The sequence below is a fragment of the Natator depressus genome, chromosome 2 (genome assembly GCF_965152275.1).
Source record: "Natator depressus isolate rNatDep1 chromosome 2, rNatDep2.hap1, whole genome shotgun sequence".
Classification (NCBI taxonomy): domain Eukaryota; kingdom Metazoa; phylum Chordata; order Testudines; family Cheloniidae; genus Natator; species Natator depressus.
In genome coordinates, this window is record NC_134235.1 from 973,925 (window position 1) to 993,918 (window position 19,994).

The 19,994-nt window shown below is 56.6% G+C and overlaps 1 protein-coding gene across 1 annotated transcript in view; it reads right to left on the reverse strand.

Moving 5' to 3' along the window:
- EPPK1 (epiplakin 1) overlaps positions 1-18,940 on the reverse strand; it is a 28,005-nt gene extending 9,065 nt beyond the window's left edge. The window contains exon 1 of the mRNA XM_074943626.1: positions 833-18,940. Within this exon, the coding sequence (XP_074799727.1) occupies positions 833-18,940 (18,108 nt within the window). The remainder of the gene's footprint in view (positions 1-832) is intronic.
- Positions 18,941-19,994: the final 1,054 nt, after the last annotated feature.

A 19,994-nucleotide genomic window follows, 5' to 3' on the forward strand; every position in this document is an offset into this window, starting at 1 on the left:
GCTGAAGCATAAGGAGCCCCGTGTCTGGGTCTGGGACGCATCTGCTGAGGAGCTGCATGTAGGTGAGGTTCTCGTGAGTGTTGGGGTCGAAGAAGCCCTTGGTGTCGTCGCTGGGGTCACAGAGGATCCGGTTCATCTCTTCGTCGAAGTAGCCCCGCTTGTAAGCCACCTCCACGGGGAGGCGGTGACTGTGCACGGGGTCGATGATGCCCCCGGTGGCGATCTGGGCCTCCAGCAGGCGGATGCCGTGGTCTTTGACGAGCAGGTCTTTCTTCATGGCCTGGAAGAGGGAGATCTTGTTGCCTGTGTAGGGGTCAGTGTATCCGGTCACTGCTCTCTCTGCAGAGAGCAGCTTCTCGTGGACCTCACTGCCCACCAGGCCGGAGGAGACGGCTTCATCGACGGACAGCTTCTCGTTCTTCAGCGGGTCAGTGATAAAGCCGGTGGCAGCCTGCGCCTCCAGCAGCACCAGCGCGGTGCCCGGCCTCAGAATCCCCTTCCACATGGCCTGGTAGATGCTCATCTTCTCTGTCCTGGACGGGTCTGTGTTGGATGGCACAAGGACTCCGGCAATGCAGCTGGTGCCTTGGAGGTATCTCTTTACGGAATCCATTTCCGTGATCTCCTGCACCGTCTTGGTGCCCTGGGTGAGTTCAGTCAGCGTGTTCTGGTCAATAATGTCAGAGCTGAACAGCTCTGAGGCAGTCACCTGCCTCCTGAGGCCGGAGAACTTCAGTTTGCTGCTTCTCTCTTCTTTCTCCTCAACGATGGTGGTGAGGATTCTGACCAGCTCCTCCAGGGTCACGGTCCCTGCTCTGTACTTCTCCAGCACCTCCTGCCTTTTCTCTTCCGAGTGGTATTTGGAGAAGAGAAGTTCCCACACGGAGACCTTTTGCCCTTGGAACTCGCCGACCGATACATCGACGGTGGCGAGCCGGAGAGTCTTTTCGGCTTGTTCGTCCTGCGGAGAAGGGGTGCTGGCAGCTCTCCCGGATGTTCTCTCCTCTCGGCAGGGGCCTTCCACACCTCTGGGCTGTTTGCCGCTCTTTTTCTCGGTCTCGGTGATGAGGGTGGTGATGATGGTTGTCATTTCCTGAATGGTTAGCGTCCCCGCTTTGTACTTCTTCAGAAGCTCCTGCCTTTTTTGGTCAGGGACGTATCTGGAGAAGAGAAGCTCCCACACGGTCACGTTCTGCCCCTGGAAGAGTCCCACGCTGACGGTGGCAGGGGCAGACTGTAAGGAGATTCGTGTTTGTTCATCTAGCTGGAAGAGCACGGAGCCTTTGTGCATCAGCTGAAGCATAAGGAGCCCCGTGTCTGGGTCTGGGACGCATCTGCTGAGGAGCTGCATGTAGGTGAGGTTCTCGTGAGTGTTGGGGTCGAAGAAGCCCTTGGTGTCGTCGCTGGGGTCACAGAGGATCCGGTTCATCTCTTCGTCGAAGTAGCCCCGCTTGTAAGCCACCTCCACGGGGAGGCGGTGACTGTGCACGGGGTCGATGATGCCCCCGGTGGCGATCTGGGCCTCCAGCAGGCGGATGCCGTGGTCTTTGACGAGCAGGTCTTTCTTCATGGCCTGGAAGAGGGAGATCTTGTTGCCTGTATAGGGGTCAGTGTATCCGGTCACTGCTCTCTCTGCAGAGAGCAGCTTCTCGTGGACCTCACTGCCCACCAGGCCGGAGGAGACGGCTTCATCGACGGACAGCTTCTCGTTCTTCAGCGGGTCAGTGATAAAGCCGGTGGCAGCCTGCGCCTCCAGCAGCACCAGCGCGGTGCCCGGCCTCAGAATCCCCTTCCACATGGCCTGGTAGATGCTCATCTTCTCTGTCCTGGACGGGTCTGTGTTGGATGGCACAAGGACTCCGGCAATGCAGCTGGTGCCTTGGAGGTATCTCTTTACGGAATCCATTTCCGTGATCTCCTGCACCGTCTTGGTGCCCTGGGTGAGTTCAGTCAGCGTGTTCTGGTCAATAATGTCAGAGCTGAACAGCTCTGAGGCAGTCACCTGCCTCCTGAGGCCGGAGAACTTCAGTTTGCTGCTTCTCTCTTCTTTCTCCTCAACGATGGTGGTGAGGATTCTGACCAGCTCCTCCAGGGTCACGGTCCCTGCTCTGTACTTCTCCAGCACCTCCTGCCTTTTCTCTTCCGAGAGGTATTTGGAGAAGAGAAGTTCCCACACGGAGACCTTTTGCCCTTGGAACTCGCCGACCGATACATCGACGGTGGCGAGCCGGAGAGTCTTTTCGGCTTGTTCGTCCTGCGGAGAAGGGGCGCTGGCAGCTCTCCCGGATGTTCTCTCCTCTCGGCAGGGGCCTTCCACACCTCTGGGCTGTTTGCCGCTCTTTTTCTCGGTCTCGGTGATGAGGGTGGTGATGATGGTTGTCATTTCCTGAATGGTTAGCGTCCCCGCTTTGTACTTCTTCAGAAGCTCCTGCCTTTTTTGGTCAGGGACGTATCTGGAGAAGAGAAGCTCCCACACGGTCACGTTCTGCCCCTGGAAGAGTCCCACGCTGACGGTGGCAGGGGCAGACTGTAAGGAGATTCGTGTTTGTTCATCTAGCTGGAAGAGCACGGAGCCTTTGTGCATCAGCTGAAGCATAAGGAGCCCCGTGTCTGGGTCTGGGACGCATCTGCTGAGGAGCTGCATGTAGGTGAGGTTCTCGTGAGTGTTGGGGTCGAAGAAGCCCTTGGTGTCGTCGCTGGGGTCACAGAGGATCCGGTTCATCTCTTCGTCGAAGTAGCCCCGCTTGTAAGCCACCTCCACGGGGAGGCGGTGACTGTGCACGGGGTCGATGATGCCCCCGGTGGCGATCTGGGCCTCCAGCAGGCGGATGCCGTGGTCTTTGACGAGCAGGTCTTTCTTCATGGCCTGGAAGAGGGAGATCTTGTTGCCTGTGTAGGGGTCAGTGTATCCGGTCACTGCTCTCTCTGCAGAGAGCAGCTTCTCGTGGACCTCACTGCCCACCAGGCCGGAGGAGACGGCTTCATCGACGGACAGCTTCTCGTTCTTCAGCGGGTCAGTGATAAAGCCGGTGGCAGCCTGCGCCTCCAGCAGCACCAGCGCGGTGCCCGGCCTCAGAATCCCCTTCCACATGGCCTGGTAGATGCTCATCTTCTCTGTCCTGGACGGGTCTGTGTTGGATGGCACAAGGACTCCGGCAATGCAGCTGGTGCCTTGGAGGTATCTCTTTACGGAATCCATTTCCGTGATCTCCTGCACCGTCTTGGTGCCCTGGGTGAGTTCAGTCAGCGTGTTCTGGTCAATAATGTCAGAGCTGAACAGCTCTGAGGCAGTCACCTGCCTCCTGAGGCCGGAGAACTTCAGTTTGCTGCTTCTCTCTTCTTTCTCCTCAACGATGGTGGTGAGGATTCTGACCAGCTCCTCCAGGGTCACGGTCCCTGCTCTGTACTTCTCCAGCACCTCCTGCCTTTTCTCTTCCGAGAGGTATTTGGAGAAGAGAAGTTCCCACACGGAGACCTTTTGCCCTTGGAACTCGCCGACCGATACATCGACGGTGGCGAGCCGGAGAGTCTTTTCGGCTTGTTCGTCCTGCGGAGAAGGGGCGCTGGCAGCTCTCCCGGATGTTCTCTCCTCTCGGCAGGGGCCTTCCACACCTCTGGGCTGTTTGCCGCTCTTTTTCTCGGTCTCGGTGATGAGGGTGGTGATGATGGTTGTCATTTCCTGAATGGTTAGCGTCCCCGCTTTGTACTTCTTCAGAAGCTCCTGCCTTTTTTGGTCAGGGACGTATCTGGAGAAGAGAAGCTCCCACACGGTCACGTTCTGCCCCTGGAAGAGTCCCACGCTGACGGTGGCAGGGGCAGACTGTAAGGAGATTCGTGTTTGTTCATCTAGCTGGAAGAGCACAGAGCCTTTGTGCATCAGCTGAAGCATAAGGAGCCCCGTGTCTGGGTCTGGGACGCATCTGCTGAGGAGCTGCATGTAGGTGAGGTTCTCGTGAGTGTTGGGGTCGAAGAAGCCCTTGGTGTCGTCGCTGGGGTCACAGAGGATCCGGTTCATCTCTTCGTCGAAGTAGCCCCGCTTGTAAGCCACCTCCACGGGGAGGCGGTGACTGTGCACGGGGTCGATGATGCCCCCGGTGGCGATCTGGGCCTCCAGCAGGCGGATGCCGTGGTCTTTGACGAGCAGGTCTTTCTTCATGGCCTGGAAGAGGGAGATCTTGTTGCCTGTGTAGGGGTCAGTGTATCCGGTCACTGCTCTCTCTGCAGAGAGCAGCTTCTCGTGGACCTCACTGCCCACCAGGCCGGAGGAGACGGCTTCATCGACGGACAGCTTCTCGTTCTTCAGCGGGTCAGTGATAAAGCCGGTGGCAGCCTGCGCCTCCAGCAGCACCAGCGCGGTGCCCGGCCTCAGAATCCCCTTCCACATGGCCTGGTAGATGCTCATCTTCTCTGTCCTGGACGGGTCTGTGTTGGATGGCACAAGGACTCCGGCAATGCAGCTGGTGCCTTGGAGGTATCTCTTTACGGAATCCATTTCCGTGATCTCCTGCACCGTCTTGGTGCCCTGGGTGAGTTCAGTCAGCGTGTTCTGGTCAATAATGTCAGAGCTGAACAGCTCTGAGGCAGTCACCTGCCTCCTGAGGCCGGAGAACTTCAGTTTGCTGCTTCTCTCTTCTTTCTCCTCAACGATGGTGGTGAGGATTCTGACCAGCTCCTCCAGGGTCACGGTCCCTGCTCTGTACTTCTCCAGCACCTCCTGCCTTTTCTCTTCCGAGAGGTATTTGGAGAAGAGAAGTTCCCACACGGAGACCTTTTGCCCTTGGAACTCGCCGACCGATACATCGACGGTGGCGAGCCGGAGAGTCTTTTCGGCTTGTTCGTCCTGCGGAGAAGGGGTGCTGGCAGCTCTCCCGGATGTTCTCTCCTCTCGGCAGGGGCCTTCCACACCTCTGGGCTGTTTGCCGCTCTTTTTCTCGGTCTCGGTGATGAGGGTGGTGATGATGGTTGTCATTTCCTGAATGGTTAGCGTCCCCGCTTTGTACTTCTTCAGAAGCTCCTGCCTTTTTTGGTCAGGGACGTATCTGGAGAAGAGAAGCTCCCACACGGTCACGTTCTGCCCCTGGAAGAGTCCCACGCTGACGGTGGCAGGGGCAGACTGTAAGGAGATTCGTGTTTGTTCATCTAGCTGGAAGAGCACGGAGCCTTTGTGCATCAGCTGAAGCATAAGGAGCCCCGTGTCTGGGTCTGGGACGCATCTGCTGAGGAGCTGCATGTAGGTGAGGTTCTCGTGAGTGTTGGGGTCGAAGAAGCCCTTGGTGTCGTCGCTGGGGTCACAGAGGATCCGGTTCATCTCTTCGTCGAAGTAGCCCCGCTTGTAAGCCACCTCCACGGGGAGGCGGTGACTGTGCACGGGGTCGATGATGCCCCCGGTGGCGATCTGGGCCTCCAGCAGGCGGGTGCCGTGGTCTTTGACGAGCAGGTCTTTCTTCATGGCCTGGAAGAGGGAGATCTTGTTGCCTGTGTAGGGGTCAGTGTATCCGGTCACTGCTCTCTCTGCAGAGAGCAGCTTCTCGTGGACCTCACTGCCCACCAGGCCGGAGGAGACGGCTTCATCGACGGACAGCTTCTCGTTCTTCAGCGGGTCAGTGATAAAGCCGGTGGCAGCCTGCGCCTCCAGCAGCACCAGCGCGGTGCCCGGCCTCAGAATCCCCTTCCACATGGCCTGGTAGATGCTCATCTTCTCTGTCCTGGACGGGTCTGTGTTGGATGGCACAAGGACTCCGGCAATGCAGCTGGTGCCTTGGAGGTATCTCTTTACGGAATCCATTTCCGTGATCTCCTGCACCGTCTTGGTGCCCTGGGTGAGTTCAGTCAGCGTGTTCTGGTCAATAATGTCAGAGCTGAACAGCTCTGAGGCAGTCACCTGCCTCCTGAGGCCGGAGAACTTCAGTTTGCTGCTTCTCTCTTCTTTCTCCTCAACGATGGTGGTGAGGATTCTGACCAGCTCCTCCAGGGTCACGGTCCCTGCTCTGTACTTCTCCAGCACCTCCTGCCTTTTCTCTTCCGAGAGGTATTTGGAGAAGAGAAGTTCCCACACGGAGACCTTTTGCCCTTGGAACTCGCCGACCGATACATCGACGGTGGCGAGCCGGAGAGTCTTTTCGGCTTGTTCGTCCTGCGGAGAAGGGGTGCTGGCAGCTCTCCCGGATGTTCTCTCCTCTCGGCAGGGGCCTTCCACACCTCTGGGCTGTTTGCCGCTCTTTTTCTCGGTCTCGGTGATGAGGGTGGTGATGATGGTTGTCATTTCCTGAATGGTTAGCGTCCCCGCTTTGTACTTCTTCAGAAGCTCCTGCCTTTTTTGGTCAGGGACGTATCTGGAGAAGAGAAGCTCCCACACGGTCACGTTCTGCCCCTGGAAGAGTCCCACGCTGACGGTGGCAGGGGCAGACTGTAAGGAGATTCGTGTTTGTTCATCTAGCTGGAAGAGCACGGAGCCTTTGTGCATCAGCTGAAGCATAAGGAGCCCCGTGTCTGGGTCTGGGACGCATCTGCTGAGGAGCTGCATGTAGGTGAGGTTCTCGTGAGTGTTGGGGTCGAAGAAGCCCTTGGTGTCGTCGCTGGGGTCACAGAGGATCCGGTTCATCTCTTCGTCGAAGTAGCCCCGCTTGTAAGCCACCTCCACGGGGAGGCGGTGACTGTGCACGGGGTCGATGATGCCCCCGGTGGCGATCTGGGCCTCCAGCAGGCGGATGCCGTGGTCTTTGACGAGCAGGTCTTTCTTCATGGCCTGGAAGAGGGAGATCTTGTTGCCTGTATAGGGGTCAGTGTATCCGGTCACTGCTCTCTCTGCAGAGAGCAGCTTCTCGTGGACCTCACTGCCCACCAGGCCGGAGGAGACGGCTTCATCGACGGACAGCTTCTCGTTCTTCAGCGGGTCAGTGATAAAGCCGGTGGCAGCCTGCGCCTCCAGCAGCACCAGCGCGGTGCCCGGCCTCAGAATCCCCTTCCACATGGCCTGGTAGATGCTCATCTTCTCTGTCCTGGACGGGTCTGTGTTGGATGGCACAAGGACTCCGGCAATGCAGCTGGTGCCTTGGAGGTATCTCTTTACGGAATCCATTTCCGTGATCTCCTGCACCGTCTTGGTGCCCTGGGTGAGTTCAGTCAGCGTGTTCTGGTCAATAATGTCAGAGCTGAACAGCTCTGAGGCAGTCACCTGCCTCCTGAGGCCGGAGAACTTCAGTTTGCTGCTTCTCTCTTCTTTCTCCTCAACGATGGTGGTGAGGATTCTGACCAGCTCCTCCAGGGTCACGGTCCCTGCTCTGTACTTCTCCAGCACCTCCTGCCTTTTCTCTTCCGAGAGGTATTTGGAGAAGAGAAGTTCCCACACGGAGACCTTTTGCCCTTGGAACTCGCCGACCGATACATCGACGGTGGCGAGCCGGAGAGTCTTTTCGGCTTGTTCGTCCTGCGGAGAAGGGGCGCTGGCAGCTCTCCCGGATGTTCTCTCCTCTCGGCAGGGGCCTTCCACACCTCTGGGCTGTTTGCCGCTCTTTTTCTCGGTCTCGGTGATGAGGGTGGTGATGATGGTTGTCATTTCCTGAATGGTTAGCGTCCCCGCTTTGTACTTCTTCAGAAGCTCCTGCCTTTTTTGGTCAGGGACGTATCTGGAGAAGAGAAGCTCCCACACGGTCACGTTCTGCCCCTGGAAGAGTCCCACGCTGACGGTGGCAGGGGCAGACTGTAAGGAGATTCGTGTTTGTTCATCTAGCTGGAAGAGCACGGAGCCTTTGTGCATCAGCTGAAGCATAAGGAGCCCCGTGTCTGGGTCTGGGACGCATCTGCTGAGGAGCTGCATGTAGGTGAGGTTCTCGTGAGTGTTGGGGTCGAAGAAGCCCTTGGTGTCGTCGCTGGGGTCACAGAGGATCCGGTTCATCTCTTCGTCGAAGTAGCCCCGCTTGTAAGCCACCTCCACGGGGAGGCGGTGACTGTGCACGGGGTCGATGATGCCCCCGGTGGCGATCTGGGCCTCCAGCAGGCGGATGCCGTGGTCTTTGACGAGCAGGTCTTTCTTCATGGCCTGGAAGAGGGAGATCTTGTTGCCTGTGTAGGGGTCAGTGTATCCGGTCACTGCTCTCTCTGCAGAGAGCAGCTTCTCGTGGACCTCACTGCCCACCAGGCCGGAGGAGACGGCTTCATCGACGGACAGCTTCTCGTTCTTCAGCGGGTCAGTGATAAAGCCGGTGGCAGCCTGCGCCTCCAGCAGCACCAGCGCGGTGCCCGGCCTCAGAATCCCCTTCCACATGGCCTGGTAGATGCTCATCTTCTCTGTCCTGGACGGGTCTGTGTTGGATGGCACAAGGACTCCGGCAATGCAGCTGGTGCCTTGGAGGTATCTCTTTACGGAATCCATTTCCGTGATCTCCTGCACCGTCTTGGTGCCCTGGGTGAGTTCAGTCAGCGTGTTCTGGTCAATAATGTCAGAGCTGAACAGCTCTGAGGCAGTCACCTGCCTCCTGAGGCCGGAGAACTTCAGTTTGCTGCTTCTCTCTTCTTTCTCCTCAACGATGGTGGTGAGGATTCTGACCAGCTCCTCCAGGGTCACGGTCCCTGCTCTGTACTTCTCCAGCACCTCCTGCCTTTTCTCTTCCGAGAGGTATTTGGAGAAGAGAAGTTCCCACACGGAGACCTTTTGCCCTTGGAACTCGCCGACCGATACATCGACGGTGGCGAGCCGGAGAGTCTTTTCGGCTTGTTCGTCCTGCGGAGAAGGGGCGCTGGCAGCTCTCCCGGATGTTCTCTCCTCTCGGCAGGGGCCTTCCACACCTCTGGGCTGTTTGCCGCTCTTTTTCTCGGTCTCGGTGATGAGGGTGGTGATGATGGTTGTCATTTCCTGAATGGTTAGCGTCCCCGCTTTGTACTTCTTCAGAAGCTCCTGCCTTTTTTGGTCAGGGACGTATCTGGAGAAGAGAAGCTCCCACACGGTCACGTTCTGCCCCTGGAAGAGTCCCACGCTGACGGTGGCAGGGGCAGACTGTAAGGAGATTCGTGTTTGTTCATCTAGCTGGAAGAGCACGGAGCCTTTGTGCATCAGCTGAAGCATAAGGAGCCCCGTGTCTGGGTCTGGGACGCATCTGCTGAGGAGCTGCATGTAGGTGAGGTTCTCGTGAGTGTTGGGGTCGAAGAAGCCCTTGGTGTCGTCGCTGGGGTCACAGAGGATCCGGTTCATCTCTTCGTCGAAGTAGCCCCGCTTGTAAGCCACCTCCACGGGGAGGCGGTGACTGTGCACGGGGTCGATGATGCCCCCGGTGGCGATCTGGGCCTCCAGCAGGCGGATGCCGTGGTCTTTGACGAGCAGGTCTTTCTTCATGGCCTGGAAGAGGGAGATCTTGTTGCCTGTGTAGGGGTCAGTGTATCCGGTCACTGCTCTCTCTGCAGAGAGCAGCTTCTCGTGGACCTCACTGCCCACCAGGCCGGAGGAGACGGCTTCATCGACGGACAGCTTCTCGTTCTTCAGCGGGTCAGTGATAAAGCCGGTGGCAGCCTGCGCCTCCAGCAGCACCAGCGCGGTGCCCGGCCTCAGAATCCCCTTCCACATGGCCTGGTAGATGCTCATCTTCTCTGTCCTGGACGGGTCTGTGTTGGATGGCACAAGGACTCCGGCAATGCAGCTGGTGCCTTGGAGGTATCTCTTTACGGAATCCATTTCCGTGATCTCCTGCACCGTCTTGGTGCCCTGGGTGAGTTCAGTCAGCGTGTTCTGGTCAATAATGTCAGAGCTGAACAGCTCTGAGGCAGTCACCTGCCTCCTGAGGCCGGAGAACTTCAGTTTGCTGCTTCTCTCTTCTTTCTCCTCAACGATGGTGAGGATTCTGACCAGCTCCTCCAGGGTCACGGTCCCTGCTCTGTACTTCTCCAGCACCTCCTGCCTTTTCTCTTCCGAGAGGTATTTGGAGAAGAGAAGTTCCCACACGGAGACCTTTTGCCCTTGGAACTCGCCGACCGATACATCGACGGTGGCGAGCCGGAGAGTCTTTTCGGCTTGTTCGTCCTGCGGAGAAGGGGTGCTGGCAGCTCTCCCGGATGTTCTCTCCTCTCGGCAGGGGCCTTCCACACCTCTGGGCTGTTTGCCGCTCTTTTTCTCGGTCTCGGTGATGAGGGTGGTGATGATGGTTGTCATTTCCTGAATGGTTAGCGTCCCCGCTTTGTACTTCTTCAGAAGCTCCTGCCTTTTTTGGTCAGGGACGTATCTGGAGAAGAGAAGCTCCCACACGGTCACGTTCTGCCCCTGGAAGAGTCCCACGCTGACGGTGGCAGGGGCAGACTGTAAGGAGATTCGTGTTTGTTCATCTAGCTGGAAGAGCACGGAGCCTTTGTGCATCAGCTGAAGCATAAGGAGCCCCGTGTCTGGGTCTGGGACGCATCTGCTGAGGAGCTGCATGTAGGTGAGGTTCTCGTGAGTGTTGGGGTCGAAGAAGCCCTTGGTGTCGTCGCTGGGGTCACAGAGGATCCGGTTCATCTCTTCGTCGAAGTAGCCCCGCTTGTAAGCCACCTCCACGGGGAGGCGGTGACTGTGCACGGGGTCGATGATGCCCCCGGTGGCGATCTGGGCCTCCAGCAGGCGGATGCCGTGGTCTTTGACGAGCAGGTCTTTCTTCATGGCCTGGAAGAGGGAGATCTTGTTGCCTGTATAGGGGTCAGTGTATCCGGTCACTGCTCTCTCTGCAGAGAGCAGCTTCTCGTGGACCTCACTGCCCACCAGGCCGGAGGAGACGGCTTCATCGACGGACAGCTTCTCGTTCTTCAGCGGGTCAGTGATAAAGCCGGTGGCAGCCTGCGCCTCCAGCAGCACCAGCGCGGTGCCCGGCCTCAGAATCCCCTTCCACATGGCCTGGTAGATGCTCATCTTCTCTGTCCTGGACAGGTCTGTGTTGGATGGCACAAGGACTCCGGCAATGCAGCTGGTGCCTTGGAGGTATCTCTTTACGGAATCCATTTCCGTGATCTCCTGCACCGTCTTGGTGCCCTGGGTGAGTTCAGTCAGCGTGTTCTGGTCAATAATGTCAGAGCTGAACAGCTCTGAGGCAGTCACCTGCCTCCTGAGGCCGGAGAACTTCAGTTTGCTGCTTCTCTCTTCTTTCTCCTCAACGATGGTGGTGAGGATTCTGACCAGCTCCTCCAGGGTCACGGTCCCTGCTCTGTACTTCTCCAGCACCTCCTGCCTTTTCTCTTCCGAGAGGTATTTGGAGAAGAGAAGTTCCCACACGGAGACCTTTTGCCCTTGGAACTCGCCGACCGATACATCGACGGTGGCGAGCCGGAGAGTCTTTTCGGCTTGTTCGTCCTGCGGAGAAGGGGCGCTGGCAGCTCTCCCGGATGTTCTCTCCTCTCGGCAGGGGCCTTCCACACCTCTGGGCTGTTTGCCGCTCTTTTTCTCGGTCTCGGTGATGAGGGTGGTGATGATGGTTGTCATTTCCTGAATGGTTAGCGTCCCCGCTTTGTACTTCTTCAGAAGCTCCTGCCTTTTTTGGTCAGGGACGTATCTGGAGAAGAGAAGCTCCCACACGGTCACGTTCTGCCCCTGGAAGAGTCCCACGCTGACGGTGGCAGGGGCAGACTGTAAGGAGATTCGTGTTTGTTCATCTAGCTGGAAGAGCACGGAGCCTTTGTGCATCAGCTGAAGCATAAGGAGCCCCGTGTCTGGGTCTGGGACGCATCTGCTGAGGAGCTGCATGTAGGTGAGGTTCTCGTGAGTGTTGGGGTCGAAGAAGCCCTTGGTGTCGTCGCTGGGGTCACAGAGGATCCGGTTCATCTCTTCGTCGAAGTAGCCCCGCTTGTAAGCCACCTCCACGGGGAGGCGGTGACTGTGCATGGGGTCGATGATGCCCCCGGTGGCGATCTGGGCCTCCAGCAGGCGGATGCCGTGGTCTTTGACGAGCAGGTCTTTCTTCATGGCCTGGAAGAGGGAGATCTTGTTGCCTGTGTAGGGGTCAGTGTATCCGGTCACTGCTCTCTCTGCAGAGAGCAGCTTCTCGTGGACCTCACTGCCCACCAGGCCGGAGGAGACGGCTTCATCGACGGACAGCTTCTCGTTCTTCAGCGGGTCAGTGATAAAGCCGGTGGCAGCCTGCGCCTCCAGCAGCACCAGCGCGGTGCCCGGCCTCAGAATCCCCTTCCACATGGCCTGGTAGATGCTCATCTTCTCTGTCCTGGACGGGTCTGTGTTGGATGGCACAAGGACTCCGGCAATGCAGCTCGTTCCTTCAAGGTATCTCTTTATGGCATCCATCTTTGCTATATCTTTTGCAGTCTGTTTTCCTTCCTCTAGCTTTTCCATTGTGTCCTTGGTAATTATCTGTGCATTGAGTAGTTCTGATGCAGTGATTTGTTGTCTGATTCCCTGGAACCATATATCTTTTCTGCTCCTCTCTTTTTCGTGTATAATCGTTAAGATGATATCAATGATCTTTTGTAGAATAGCTGTGGATTCCTTTTTGTATCGTTTTACCAATTCTTTCCTCTTTTCCTCAGTGATATATTCGGAACAGAGGAGTTCCCAGAGAGATAAATTATGTCCTTTGTATTTCCCTACCGGTACTTGAACCATGGTGGATAACATTGTATTTTTTGTTTGCTCATCAATGTAGAAATAGTCTTCCTTCTTTTCTATTATCTGGAGCAGGCACAGTCCTGTGTCTGGGTCTTTGCTACATCTGTGCAGAAGCTGCGCATAACTGAGTTTTTCCTTGGTGTTAGGATCCATAAATTGTTTGTTGCCATGTTGTGGATCAGAAAGAAGGAGAAATGTGTCATCATCCAAATATCCCCGCTTGTAAGCCATCTCCACGGGGAGGCGGTGACTGTGCACAGGGTCGATGATGCCGCCGGTGGCGATCTGGGCCTCCAGCAGGCGGATGCCGTGGTCTTTGACGAGCAGGTCTTTCTTCATGGCCTGGAAGAGGGAGATCTTGTTGCCTGTGTAGGGGTCAGTGTATCCGGTCACTGCTCTCTCTGCAGAGAGCAGCTTCTCGTGGACCTCACTGCCCACCAGGCCGGAGGAGACGGCTTCATCGACGGACAGCTTCTCGTTCTTCAGCGGGTCAATGATAAAGCCAGTGGCAGCCTGCGCCTCCAGCAGCACCAGCGCTGATTCTGGTGTTAGGAGACCTCTCTCTCCGGCCTGGTAGATGCTCATTCTCTCTTTCTTGGCTGGCAGCAGAACTCCAGCAATGCAGCCAGTTCCATCCAGATACCTCTTGACAGAATCCATGTGGGTGAGTTTATGGACTGTGAGAGTTCCTTTTTGCAGATCGTCCAGTGTTGTTTTGTCAATTATCTCAGCATTGAATAACTCTGACACTGATACATCTCCTCTGAGTCCTTTTACCTTAAGGGCTTGGGTTCTGAGTTCCATTTCCTCAATGATGGTGGTGATGACTGTGATGAGCTGTTCTATTGTCAGGGTTTCACATTTATATTGCTTCACTAGTTCTTTTCTTTTCTGTTCTGAGATGTACTGAGAGCAGAGCAGGTCCCAGAGGGACACTGTTTGGCCTTTGAACTTCCCAACATGCATTTTAATGGGTTTTGAGCATAAAAATTGTTTCATTGACTCATCGATAAAGAAGTAGCTCCCCCCATGCTTTACTATTTGGAGCATGTACAGCCCAGTCTCAGGGTCTTGGACACATCTCTCCAGGAGTTGTATGTAGGTGAGGTTCTCGTGAGTGTTGGGGTCGAAGAAGCCCTTGGTGTCGTCGCTGGGGTCACAGAGGATCCGGTTCATCTCTTCGTCGAAGTAGCCCCGCTTGTAAGCCACCTCCACGGGGAGGCGGTGACTGTGCACGGGGTCGATGATGCCTCCGGTGGCAACCTGGGCCTCGAGCAGGCGGATGCCATGGCTCTTGAGGATCAGTCCCTGGTTCATGGCTTCGAAGAGGGAGATTTGGCCTTTTGTGTAGGGATCAGTGTATCCGGTCACTGCTCTCTCTGCAGACAGCAGCTTTTCATAGACCTCTTGTCCAATGAGCCCAGCAGCAAGTGCCTCCTCCACTGACAGCCTCTTGTTCTTCACCGGGTCAATAACAAACCCAGTGGCAGCCTGCGCCTCCAGCAACACCAGTGCAGTGCCCGGCCTCAGCATGCTTCTCGTCATAGCCTGGTAGATGCTCATCTTCTCATTGGCTGGCTGTACTAGCACTCCAGCTATGAAGTTACCCCCCTCCAGGTATCTCCGGACGGAGTCCATCTCTGTGACTTCTTTGACAGTTTTCTGTCCCTGATTGAGTTCATCCAGGGTTTTCTTGTCTATCAGCTGAGACTGGAAGAGGTCGCTGGCAGACACTTGCTTCCGCAGGCCCTTGAACGTGAACCTCTTGCCTTGCTTCTCAGATTCTTCAATGATTGTGGTAACGGTGGTGATGATTTCTTGCAGAGCCACAGTGTTCTCCCCTTTGTATAGTTTCACCAGCTCTCTCTGTTTGCAGTCTGTGATATACTCGGAATTGAGAAGGTCCCAGAGGGAAACTGTTTGCCCTTTGAACCGACCTACTGCGACACAGACTGTCACAGATTTCAGCACCTCCATGGTTTGTTTGTCCACATAGAATGCTGCAGTTTCAGACAGAGGTAGTAGCCAGAGGCCTGTCTCAGCATCAGGGACACACTTGTCTTTCAGCTGCTGGTAGGTCAAGTTTTCCTTTGTGTTTGGATCAAAGAAGACTTTGGTGTTGTCAGTGGGCTGGGATAGGGCCTGGTTCATTTCTTCATCATAAAAGCCGTGCATGTAGGCAGCAGGAAGAGGAAGGTGATGATGGTGGATGGGATCGATGACCCCTCCTGTAGCCAGCTGGGCCTCTATTAAGGGAACACCATCACTCATGGGAATGAGGCCTTTCCTGACTGCTTGACAGACTGAGATTGAGTTCCCCGTGTATGGGTCTGTGTAACCAGTCACTGCTCTCTCTGCTAGAAGCAGCTTCTCCATGAGTTCCTCACCGACAATGGCTGCTTTGACGGCATCCTCCACACCAAGTTTCTGGTTTGTTACTGGGTCTATAACAGCTCCTGTGGCTGCTTGAGCCTCTAGCAACAATACCCCTGTCCCGGGCAGGAGGAGATTGTTTTTCATTGCTTGGTAAATGCTCATCCTCTTCTTGGACGCCTGTATGAAAATCCCAGCAATGCTCCCCGTGCCCTGTAAGTATCTCTTCACGCTCTCCATCTCGGCTACTTCTCCAGCCGTTTGTTTTCCCTTAGCCAGCTCCACGAACGTCTTCTCAGTAATGATGCCAGCATCGAACAGCCAGACAGCAGGCACGCTGCCCCGCAGGCCTTCAAAGGTGATGTGGGTATGGGCTTTCATCTCTATTTCCTCAACAAGCTTCAGGACAAGAGTGACCAGCTGCCAGACAGACACGTCCTCAGACCGGTACTTCTCCACAAAGTCATTTCTCTGCTCCTCAGTGAAGTAGCCAGAGTGGATCAGCTCCCAGAGGGAGACCCCTTTTGCCTTCACCATGGTGTTCTTGAATAGCTGCTGGATCTGCTCATCTGTGTGGACAGGCACAGCTGTCTGTGGCAAAGGCAGCAAGTGGAGGCCAGAGTTTTCATCCTTCTGGCAGTGAGCGATGAGCTGAGCGTAGGTCACAGGCTCCTTGCTGTTGGGGATGCAGTAGACCCTGGTATTATCAGAGGCACTAGAGAGGGTTTTGCTCATGTCCTCGTCCAAGTAGCCTTGTTTCTGCGCAAATTCCACAGGGACATAGTGGCCGTGGTGAGGGTCGATGATGCCTCCTGTGGCAATTTGGGCTTCCATGAGCTGAATAGCCTGTTTGTCAGCGATGAGGCCCTTCTTCATGGCTTGGAAGAGGGAGATCTTTTCTCCGGTGAAAGGGTCTTTATAGCCCATTACAGCTCCTTCTGCGTGCTGCAGTTTCTCATGGAGTTCTGGCCCGATAACCCCTTCCCTTACGGCTTCATCAACACACAGCTTCTGGTTGTTCACTGGGTCGATGACGAAGCCAGTAGCAGCCTGGGCCTCGAGCAGTGGGAGAGCCACCCCTGGCATCACAATCTTCTGCTTCATGGCTTCATAGATGCTCATTCTCTGGTTTGATGGCTGGAGCACGATCCCCCCAATGCTGCCGGAGCCGTAGAGATATTTGCGGACAGAGTCCATGCGCAGGACATCCTCCGGGCTCACGGCTCCCTCCAGCACCCTCTCAAACAGGGCCTTGTCTATGATGCCAGTTTCTAGCAGGTGGTAGGCCGTGACGCTGCCTCTCATGGCTGGGAATTTGATGTGGGCCCATTTTTTCATCTCTTCCTCCAACATGAGTCTGATCTGCTCCAGGGTGAGCTTCCGCAGCTGGTAGTGATTAAATATCTCCCGCCGCTTTCCCTCGCTGAAATACTCAGAGTTCAACAGGTCCCACACAGAGACCCTTTCTCCTTGGAACCTCCCGTACTTCACGAGGAGCCAGGTGCCCCTGAAGGCTTGTTTGGTGGTGTCGTTGATGAACTGACGCTTTTTGCTGTTCAGAGGCAGGAGGCAGAGTCCAGTGGAGGGCTCTGTGATGCACTTCTCCTTCAGCTGCAAGTACGTGAGGTTCTCGTGCGTGTTGGGGTCGAAGAAGCCCTTGGTGTCAACGCTGGGGTCAGAGAGGATCCGGTTCATCTTCTTGTCAAAGTAGCCCCGCTTGTAAGCCACCTCCACGGGGAGGCGGTGACTGTGCAAGGGGTCGATGATGCCGCCGGTGGCGATCTGGGCCTCCAGCAGGCGGATGCCATGGTCTCTGATGATGTGGCCTTTGCTCATGGCCTGGAAGAGGGAGATCTTGTTGCCAGTGTAGGGGTCTTTGTAGCCAGTGACTGCTTTCTCTGCCCCCAGAAGCTTGTTGTAAATATCTGGACCGATGACATTGGCTCGCAGAGCCTCCTCCACAGAATATTTCTTGTTTGCAGCTGGGTCGATGATGAATCCAGTGGCAGCCTGTGCCTCGAGGAGGATGAGGGATGTCCCTGGCATTAGAAGGCCTTTCCTCTTTGCCTGGTAGATGCTGATTTTCTCCTGGGAATCGGGCAGCAGCAGCCCACTGATACTGCCTGTCCCTTCCAGGTACTTCCTGACTGTGTCCATGCAGACAACTTCTCTGGCTGATGTCTCCCCTTGGCTCAGTTTCTCAAACAAATCCCTGTTGATGATGTCAGCGCTCAGGAGCTGGCTAGGGGTCACTTTGTGCCTCAGGCCTTCAAAGGTGATATTAGCGGTGGAAGCCATTTGCTGAACTGTGGTGCTGATAGTCTTAGCCAGTTCCTTCATGGAGAGAGTTGCGGTGCGGCACTGCTGGGTAAGTGTGGCCCTTTGCACGTTTGTGAAGTAGTCCGAGAAGAGGAGTTTCCAGAGCGACACTGACTTCCCCTTGAATTTGCCACAGGCCACGGGTACTGTTGTGTCTTCCAAAGCCATTCGGGTCCTGTGGTCTATGAAGGAATGCATGCCCTGAGACCCTTCCCCATTTTCTCCAAAGAGCGGCAGCAGGCGGAGACCGGTGTCTGGGTCAGTGACACACCTCTCCAATAACTCTGCGTACATGAGGGTCTCCTTCGTGTTGGGGTCGAAGAACCCTTTCATGTCATGGGTGGGATGGAAGAGGAGCCACTTCATCTCTTCATCGAGGTAGCCCCGTTGGCAGGCCATCTCCACTGGGACACGGTGATTGTGGACTGGATCGATGAGGCCACCGGTGGCCAGCTGGGCCTCCAGTAGGTAAGTCCCCTGGTCCCTGGCAATGAGCCCCTTATTCATGGCTTGAAACAGAGAGAGCAGCTCTCCAGTGTAGGGGTCTCGGTACCCGGTGGCAGCTCTCTCAGCGGACGACAGCTTCTCATAGAGCTCCGGCCCAACCACACCAGCCTTGACACCATCATCAACTGAGAGTCTCTGGTTCTTGGTGGGCTCTGTCAGGCAGGCAGTGGCAGCCTGGGCCTGCAGGAGGGCCAGTGCTGTGCCTGGCATGAGGAGGTGCTCTGTCAGCGCCTGGTACAGACTCTTCCTCTCACCGGTCGGCAGTATGGCAACACCTGCAATGCTTCCCGTGCCCTCCAGGTACTGCTGAACATGGTCCATCTCTGCTACCTCCTGGACAGAGACCCGGCCTTCCTCGAGGGCCCTGAACGTGTCCATGTCAATGATGCTGGAGCTGAGCAACTCACTGCTGCTCACTCTCCCTCTCAGCCCTGGGAAGGTGATTTTCAGAGGCAAGAGGAGGAGCCCTGTGGAGGGATCGATCATGCACCGTTTCTTAAGCTCCAGATAGGTGACCGTCTCGCTGGTGTTTGGGTCAAGAAACCCTCTGGCAGCAGCAGAGCTGGGGTCAGAGAGGAGCTGGCTCATCTCGTCACCAAAGTGTCCCTGCTCGTAGGTAACGTCCATGGGGACGCGGTGGCTGGTGGCTGGATCCACGAGGCCCCCTGTGGCGATCTGGACCTCCAGCAGACGAGCGCCCTGATCCCGCCCGAGCAGCTCTTTTTGGATGGCTTGATAGAGTGAGATCTTCTCATCTGTGTAGGGGTCCATGAAGCCAATCGCTGCTCTCTCTGCAGACAGCAGCTTTTCTTTCAGCTCCAGGCCTACCAGCCCCAGTCTCACGGCCTCTGCCACGGAGAGCTGCTTGTTCCCCACCGGGTCAATGAGGGAGCCTGTGGCTGCCTGAGCCTCCAGAAGAGCAAGTGCTGGCTCAGACATCAGGAAATGCTCTCTGGTGGCATCATAAAAGCTCATTGTCTTCTTGGAAGCCTCCACATACACCCCAGCAATGGTCCCAGTCCCCGCCAGGGGCTCTCCCACACCGTTTGACTCCACACCCGTCTGTCGCCGCTTGCCAGGCTGCATGCCCTGATGGAAGTGACTTCCTCCTGGGGTGTCTTTTGGGTGAGCTGTGGGGGTGGCATGTCCATTCACTGCCGGCTGGTGCTCCATGCCTTCTTGCGCTGCGCTCCCCTCCAGTGACGGGTGGGGCCTCGCTCACCTCCCGGGGCAGCGGCCGTGTCTCTGCAGAGAGAGAAGAGACTCCATGAGACACAGCCACGTGCAGTTTTCATGGGACATGCGGACAAGAGAAGTATCTCCGCAGACACAATGCCAGGAACGGACGAGAGGCAGGGAGTGGAGCCACTGCAGCCCCCTGGCTGGAGGCATCCAGATAACAGTGAGAGCAAGACGAGAAATGCCAGAGGCAAGACTCTCCCTCTCCCCGTGGGCTGGATGAGCAGCAGGAGTGGCAGAAGGCCCGTAAACATGGCAGGGCCACCAGGGCCCGAACTGTGGCCGTGCCACCCCTTCCCCCTGAAGCCCCGCTCCTTGAAGCCCCGCCCCTTCCCCTGAGGCCCTTCCCTTGTGTCGCCCCTTCCCCTGAAACCCCGCCCCTTCCTCTGAGGCCCTTCCCTTGTGCCGCCCCTTCCCCTGAAGTCCCGCCCCTTTAAGCCCCACCCCTTCCCCTGAGGCCCCGCCCCTTCCCCTGAAGCCCTTCCCTTGTGCCACCCCTTCCCGCTGAAGTCCCGCCCCCACCCAGCCCCTTTTCTCCGAGTCTCTGCCTTTGCACCGCCCCTTCTCCCTGAGCCCCTGCCCTTGCACCGTCCTCGCACGGCAAATGCTGGCCCAGCGCAATGACATGTGCCTGCTGCCCCATCGGCTGCCATGTGAGGAGCCTGTTGGGGGTGTCCGTGCGGCCGCAAGGCCATTGCCCTGTGTGGAGGTGCCCGTTCCCCACAAGCCCTGCTCCTGTGTATCCACCAGTGTGACCAGAGAAGTGACACGGAGCGGCCTAGAGGTGTCAGAGATGAGCGGGAAGGGGCTCGCTGACCCCCTTTGCCCCGTACAAGCAGCAGACTCCAACTTTCTCTTCCTGATGGGAGGGTGGGGATGGAGAGTTCAGCAGCAGCCGGAGGTGGGAGGAGGGGGAAGCAAAGCCAGCCGGTGTCCCGGCGTCCCCGGGCGATGCTCTGGAACTGCTCCCCACGAAGCCAGGTGGGAC